This window comes from Neopelma chrysocephalum, unplaced genomic scaffold (genome assembly GCF_003984885.1).
Source record: "Neopelma chrysocephalum unplaced genomic scaffold, ASM398488v2 Primary Assembly neopelma1_97145, whole genome shotgun sequence".
Taxonomy (NCBI): domain Eukaryota; kingdom Metazoa; phylum Chordata; class Aves; order Passeriformes; family Pipridae; genus Neopelma; species Neopelma chrysocephalum.
In genome coordinates this window covers 9,453-16,125 of record NW_020925786.1, presented here as the reverse complement: position 1 = coordinate 16,125, position 6,673 = coordinate 9,453, and the positions used below count along the sequence as shown (strand labels likewise).

The window sequence follows — 6,673 nt, the reverse complement described above, 5'->3', positions numbered from 1 at the left end:
GGAAGCAGCAGCGGGGAGCTTGGGGGAACAGCGGTGCGGTACTGGGGGGGGCACTGGTGGGGGAGCACTCCCGGGGGCCGGAGCGGGAGAGGCGCGGGGCGGGGGCACCGGGGGAGATCCGGGGCGTGGGTAGGGCGTTCGGGGGGCACCGGAGGGGCATCGGCGGGGGGCGGTGTCCGATGGAAGGGCAGCGGCACCGAGGGGAGTAGAACACCGGGGAGTGGGCAGCACCAGCGGGGAGCACGGGAAGGATGGGGAGCATCCGGAGGTGCACCCGAGGGGAGAGCGCCGGCACCGGGGGATGGAGAGCACCGGGAGGGAAGCATCAGGAAGGGGGAGCACCGCCGGGACGGGGGCACCGGGGAAGCACCGAAGGGGCGGGCGGGGGCACCGGCGGCGTGAGGGCACCGGGGAGCCGCGGGCCGCGGTGGGGCAGGACCAGGGCCGAGGGGTCACAAAGTGGGGGCGCGGCCCTGTTTGGCACCAGAACCAGGGACATCTCCATGGCCCGGAGGTCGGGACGGCGGCACTCCACAACTGGGAACAGGGGCCATGTGGGGAAGGGGACCCCTGGGGTGGGCTCCAGGCTGGTGGGACCCCCTCGACAGCTATGCCCCCACCTCGGGGTCCCCAGGATGTCCTCCCCCTTCTCCTCATCATTTCCCCAATCCCACCCTGCGCACCCCGGGGTGCCGGTGACCCCCACAGCCCTGGAGCTGTGGCAGATGCTGAGACACATTCAGCAATCCCATCCCCTGGGCCCCAGTGGCAGGGAGCCCTGTGCCCCCTGCTTTGCCGGGCGCAGTGGTTTCGGGGGGCAATGCCAGGCCGCCAGGTGGGTTGTTACAGATAAATGGGGGTGATGCCTCGCTTTGTCCCCCAAGAGAAGCAGGATCAGGGTCCCCCAGCCATCCTACTGCCTCCCACCAATCGGACCCCTCAGCCCCACAGCACCCCGAACACCAAGCAGGGCAGGAGTATTTATTCACCATCCACATGCCTGTGGGGGACAGAGCTTGGGGACATCCCATAGGGGGGCACAGGACAGCTTGGCAACCCCCTGACCACCCACTGCCCGCTCCTGCCTGCAGCCTCTCCTGCTCAGAGCAGGGCCAGGAGTGCGGGGGGCAGCAGGGCCAGCAGGGCAGGGAGTGGGGGGTTTGGGGGGGCATCGCCACCGGCGTAATACTGGGCGACGGCGACGTTGGGGTTCTCCTGTGCGGGGTCAAACCACATCTGGATGCAGCGGCCACTGCCACGGTGGTGGGATGTGTAGCGGTAGGAGCCGGACCAGATCTGCTCGCAGAGCGCAGCCGCCGTGGGGAACACGAACTTGAACTTCTGGCACATGGCGCCCTGGGGACACTGGTTGGTGCCTGGGGTGGTCAGGGGGTGAAGTGGGTCAAGGGCTTTGGGAAGGGGGGTGTGTCATTCCCCTGTGCGTGGTATTGGGGTCCAGATGGGTCCCGCTGGCTTTACTGGGGGAGGGGGCATTGACCTCAGGGTGGCACAGGGGCCACCACCCCATCACCCTGTACCCCATGAAGACCCTCATGCCCACCCCCCCGACCCACTCACAGGCACAGGGACCCTCACCAGGCTGCCAGCAACCCCCATCACCCCCACCTCATGGGGATCCTCACCCCCAGACCCACTCACAGCCACCAGGAATGGGGGACCCACAGTGGGGTGGGTGGGTGGGTCCCTCGCACCCCCCACTCACCTGAGGTCCAGTTCCAGCCCTTGTGCCAGTTGACCTTGCAGGTGACAGCATCCTGGCAATCCTCCCACCACTGCTCACAGTCCTCCCGGCACAGCGGCACGTCCCGGATCCGCTCCTTCCGCCAGGTGTTGTCTGCCTGCAGGGCCCCCAGTTCACCCCAGTTCCCCCCAAGGGTCCCGTCGAGTGGGTGAGGGGGGGGTCTGCACTCACCTGGTCGATCCACGGCCCCAGGTTGGGGGAACACTCGTACAGACACGTGTCCTGGATGAAGTGGCGCTTGCACTTCTGCGGCATGGCCCCGCAGTGGTCCCAGTTGAAGTTGTACAGGTAGGACTGGTCCTCGTGGGCTTCCTGACTGGTGTTGGCAGTGCAGCAGGCGTTGTCCTTCCAGAGAACACACTGCACCAGGGCAGCCAGGGCTCAGCTGGGACCTACCAGGGCTCAGCTAGGACCCGCTGGGGGTCCAGGGAAATCACCAGCGCCCACAGGGAGGTGACACTGGGTGATGGAGCCCATGTTACAGACCCCCCTGCAGTCCAGCCTGGTGACCCCACAGCGAGTGGCACCGGTGGGTGCTGCAGCAGTGGGTAAGGACCGTACCTGCCCGTAGAGCTGCCCCTCAGGGCCAGGCTTCTCTTTGTGGTGCTTGGCGCTCATGCAGATGTTGAGCAGCGAGTCCCGCGTCGCTGTATCGGCGGTGGCAGCTGGCCAAGCCACCAGCACCAGCAGCGCCAACGCCGCTGCCATCGCTCTGCCGGGGCGGCGGGGGGTGAGGACGGCGGAGCCGAGGCACACGGTGACAGCGGGGACAAAGTCCCACACCGCGCACGTGGGAGCGCGGCAGCACATGGGCACGGCCCGGGACCACCGACGGGGGCTTGGGGATCTTACCTGGGGGGCACCGGGGGCCGGGGCTCTTCGCTGAGGGGGTGCTGGGCTTCAGGTGCCAGGGGGTGGGTGCAGCTCATCTCAAAGGTCGTGGCGCGGCACAACCCTTGGACTGATCACGGGACGTGGGGACACAGCAGGTTCGGCAGCGCTGTGGGCATGGAGGAGACGGGGCACCGCACCCCGACACCCCGCTGTGTCCTGGGCTGACCCTCGCGCCCACCCCGGCCCCCCCAGCCCTGCACGGAGCCAGGATTTGTCCTGCTGGCGCCAGGCTGGGGCCGGCGCCAGCCAAAATCTACCCGTGGCTGTTTTTCCGTCCCTCCCGTGGGAGGCGGCTTCATACCCTGACACCAGCTCGAGGGGCAGGACCCACCTCCGACACCGCAGGATCCCCGTGACTGCCCCGGGGGGTAAGAGATGGTCCCCGGGGGGGGACAGGTGCTGCTGTGGGGTCACAGATGACCACAGGGTGGGGGCAGGTACCCTCACTGACACCATAGATACTCCCGATGGGAGTGGGGATGTGGGCGGGTGGATACCCTGGGGGAGGCCAGTCATCTGTGGCTTGGAGGGGACAGAAACCCTCTAGTGTCAGACATGCCCTGGGGGGGGGGCAGATACCCCAGAAGGGGCAGATACCTCCAGGTTCATACATGATGGAGAGGCCAGACATGCCCCTGGGGTCCCAGATGCCCTGGGTAGGGGGGCAGATACTCCTGCATGGGTCTCAGGTACCCCGTGGGGGTCACGGATCCCACCCACGGGTGACAGTTGTCCCCAGAGAAGCAGATACCCCATGAGGATCACAAATATGCCCCCACTGGGGTCACCCCCAGCCGTGGGGGTCACATACCCACTGTTAGTCACAGATACCCCAAGGGGGGCACAGATACCCCCATCCATGGGTAACACATGCCCGGGGGGGCAGATGCCCCATGGGGATCACAGATACCCCATAGGGGTCACACATGCCCCATAGGGGTCACAGGTACCCCATGGGGCTCACAGATGCCCCTTGAGTCACAGATGCCCCGTGGGGGTCACAGATACCCCCAGGGGCGTAACATATCCCCGGGGGGGTCACGGATACCCCCAGGGGGTCACAGTTTCCCCCGGGGGTGTCACATATACCGGGGGGGGGTCACAGATACCCCACTGGGGTCACAGATACCCCTGTGTGATGTTACATATCTCCAGAGGGGCCACGGATGCCTCCGTGGGGGTCACATATACCCGGGGGTGGTCACAGATACCCCCGGGGGGGGTACATGTACTCCTGTTGGGGTCACATATCCCCCTGTTGGGGTCACATATTCCCTGGTTGGTCACATATCCCCTGGTTGGTCACATATCCCCCTGTTGGGGTCACATATCCCCTGTTGGGGTCACATATCCCTTGGTTGGTCACATTTCCCCCTGTTGGGGTCCCCGTTGGGGTCACGGGCGCCCCGGGCCCGCTCGCGCGGAGGGCGGAGCCCCCGCCTGTCAATCAGAGCTGGCCCCGCCCCAGCCACCGTTCATGCCGCGCGTTGTGGGCGTGGCCTCGTCGGGCACACACCGCGCATGCGCCGCGGCCGGTTCCGGTGCGGCGCTTCCGGGTCGGGCCGGCGCGGCCGCGGAGCCCCCGCCATGGCCACGCTGTTCCCGTCGCTCCTGCCGCGCCTCACCGAGCCCCTCTGGTTCAACCTCGACCGCCCCTGCGTGGACGAGACCGAGCTGCAGCAGCAGGAGCAGCAGCACCAGGCCTGGGTGGGCACCAGGTGTGGGGAGCGGGGAGCGGGTTTGGGCCTGGGGGTCCGGGGAAGCGCCCCCTGAGCGGGCACGTCCGCGGGGCATCGCGGGTGTCCCGGGGCACGGGGCTAATGAACAGGCTGGTGCCGAACCGGGGCTCCTGCAGAGCCCCCGTTATTTAACGGATCGTCTCCCGGGAGAGGCGAAGGCCGGTCTCTGACCCCGGTAGCTCACAACGCCCGCGCCGTGAGCGCGGTTCGGTGCGGCGGCGTCCCTGAGTGGGGGGGGGAAAGACATCTGCTTGATTAAAGTTTTTTAAAAAGCAATCTCTCGGTGATTAAGTTATTATAATTAAGTAAAACAGCTTCAATCAATTAAAACCCCAGCACCTGGGAGAGGTTCCCAGTCCCTCTGGGTGGGAGGTCCTGCACATTTTAATTGAGCTTTAATTATCTGCTGCGAGTGTGTTAGTCTGGCTGAACAGATGCCTCGAATTTGGTTCTTTTTTTTGATAAAAAAATAGATAAACTTAGTGTTTGAGCTTCTCATGCCACACATGGGGACACTCCCAGTCCCCTCACCCCCAGGGTGTCTTTGCTAGGAGTGCAGGCAGCTGCCTGCAGCTGCTGTTCCCTGCCTGTCCCTCGGCTGGGCATGGGCGGGGGGATCCCGGAGGAGGGAACAGGGCTCCTCGGGCAGCTGCCAGCTGGGAATAGCCGTGGTCAGGGAGCAGCACGAGCCGGCAGCCGAGCGGGGAGTGCGCGGGGTGTCCCAGAGCTGCCAGGGTGCTCACCCGCCTCTCTGCCCTCCTCAGCTCCAGAGCATTGCCGAGAAGGACAACAACCTGGTGCCCATAGGAAAGCCAGCGTCCGAGGTGGGTGTGTGGGCAGGGAACTGGGGGGGTGCCGGGGGGCTGGCGGGGCCCTGGAGCTGTCGTGTCCACAGCACTACGACGAGGAGGAGGAGGAGGATGACGAAGATGATGAAGACAGCGAAGAGGACTCTGAAGATGACGAGGACATGCAGGATATGGATGAGATGAACGATTATAACGAGTCTCCTGATGACGGGGAGATCAATGAGGTAAATAGCAAGGCTGGGGGCCCCACTGCAACCCCAGAGGAGGGGATATGCGGTGTGTAGGAGCCTGAGCTGAACCTCGGAGGAGTTTCTCCTCTCCTCCACCCGCCTCTCCTGGGTCCCTGCTCTGGTGGGGGATCTCAAACCTCTCCCTTTCCCAGGTGGACATGGAGGGGGCAGAGCAGGATCAGGACCAGTGGATGATCTGATTCTGCCACGACCACACCAAACCGGAGCTGGGGAGAGTCCTTGCCCCCTGTGGCTCTGGGGGGCAGGTCAGTGAAGCTCCTCCTGCCATGGGTGCTGTGTGGGGGCCTTGGAGCAGAGCCCCCCTGGGGGAGCCGGAGGGGCAGCTGTCACCCAGCACACTGGGGCTGACACGTCTTTTGTAATAAACTCAGTTTACAAGAAAACAACCCCAAATCTGGTGTCTGAGGCCACCAGGGCAGGCAGGGGCAGCCATGGGGGTGCCACGCGGGCAAGTGCAGGGCTGCTCCCCACCATGCTTCCTCGGGCCCTCTGGCAGAGCTCCCTGCAGGGACACGGGGAAGCAGCGCAGGCAGGAGCCACTTGGGGAGCGAGCCCCCTCTTTCCCCCAGCGCCCCCCCCACAGACTACAGCAGCCAGCACATTTCCTGCAGAGCCCATGTTGCAGCCAGCGTGGGCAGTCGGTGCCCGTGGCAGCGCAGGGCGGGAGCCCGTGGCCTGCTCAGCGGGCGCCGGTGTAGCGGAGCTCGGCGACGCCGTCGGGGATGGCGCGGAAGTACTCCAGGCTGGCACGGTGCACCCTGCAGCGGTACCTGCCGCAGGTCTTGGCGTACTGCAGGAAGTGGGGCGCCCCAGGGAAGAGGACGTTGTCGGCCAGGATGGTGGCCCCCTCAGCCAGCAGCTGGTGGCTCTCCAGCAGCCGCAGGTCCCGCAGGTAGCAGCGCTTCCAGTGGTCCATGAAGACGAAGTCGGCCTTCGTCAGGCCGTGCTTCTCCCGCAGTTGGGGGATCACCTCCTCCGAGGGGCCCACGATCAGCTCCACCTGCGCCACAGCACTCTCAGCCCCTGGGGTGGTGTGTCCGGGTGCCCACCCGCCACCCTGCTTCACGGAGCGGTGAGGGGTCCGTGTGGGAAAGAATCTTTCTCTTCCCACAGATACCTCCCAGCAGGTGCCACGGTCCCTGCCCGTCTCCTCCCCAGTATCAGGCGCAGAGCCTTTGCCCCAGTGCCCGGGCGGGCGCTCACCGTGTGCTCGTCGAA

The 6,673-nt window shown here is 65.8% G+C and overlaps 3 protein-coding genes across 4 annotated transcripts in view; 1 reads left to right on the top strand and 2 right to left on the bottom strand.

Annotated features, from left to right (window-relative positions):
• Positions 1 to 967: 967 nt before the first annotated feature.
• On the bottom strand, positions 968 to 3,009 carry LOC113961406 (folate receptor gamma-like). 2 transcript variants are annotated; one of them, XM_027671719.1, is made up of 5 exons: positions 2,615 to 3,009; positions 2,324 to 2,477; positions 1,934 to 2,122; positions 1,724 to 1,859; positions 968 to 1,376 (listed from the first exon to the last, which is right to left on the bottom strand). In XM_027671719.1, the coding sequence occupies exons 1-5, from the start codon at positions 2,689 to 2,691 to the stop codon at positions 1,102 to 1,104; spliced, it is 831 nt and encodes a 276-aa protein (XP_027527520.1). In that variant the 5' UTR covers positions 2,692 to 3,009; the 3' UTR covers positions 968 to 1,101. The 2 variants fall into 2 exon arrangements, with proteins under 2 accessions (XP_027527520.1, XP_027527521.1); XM_027671720.1 differs by having other exon boundaries at positions 2,324 to 2,474; positions 2,615 to 3,007.
• Positions 3,010 to 4,181: 1,172 nt separating this feature from the next.
• On the top strand, positions 4,182 to 5,841 carry ANAPC15 (anaphase promoting complex subunit 15). The gene is made up of 4 exons (XM_027671721.1): positions 4,182 to 4,363; positions 5,160 to 5,219; positions 5,291 to 5,428; positions 5,587 to 5,841. Exons 1-4 carry the CDS (start codon positions 4,244 to 4,246, stop codon positions 5,632 to 5,634), a joined length of 366 nt encoding a protein of 121 aa, XP_027527522.1. The 5' UTR covers positions 4,182 to 4,243; the 3' UTR covers positions 5,635 to 5,841.
• Positions 5,842 to 6,065: 224 nt separating this feature from the next.
• Positions 6,066 to 6,673, bottom strand: part of LOC113961403 (transmembrane O-methyltransferase homolog) — a 2,282-nt gene continuing 1,674 nt past the window's right edge. The window contains 2 exon segments of the mRNA XM_027671717.1: positions 6,066 to 6,572; positions 6,643 to 6,673. The exon segment at positions 6,643 to 6,673 is cut by the window's right edge and continues 124 nt beyond it. Coding sequence (XP_027527518.1) covers positions 6,135 to 6,572; positions 6,643 to 6,673 — 469 coding nt within the window. The 3' untranslated portion in view covers positions 6,066 to 6,134.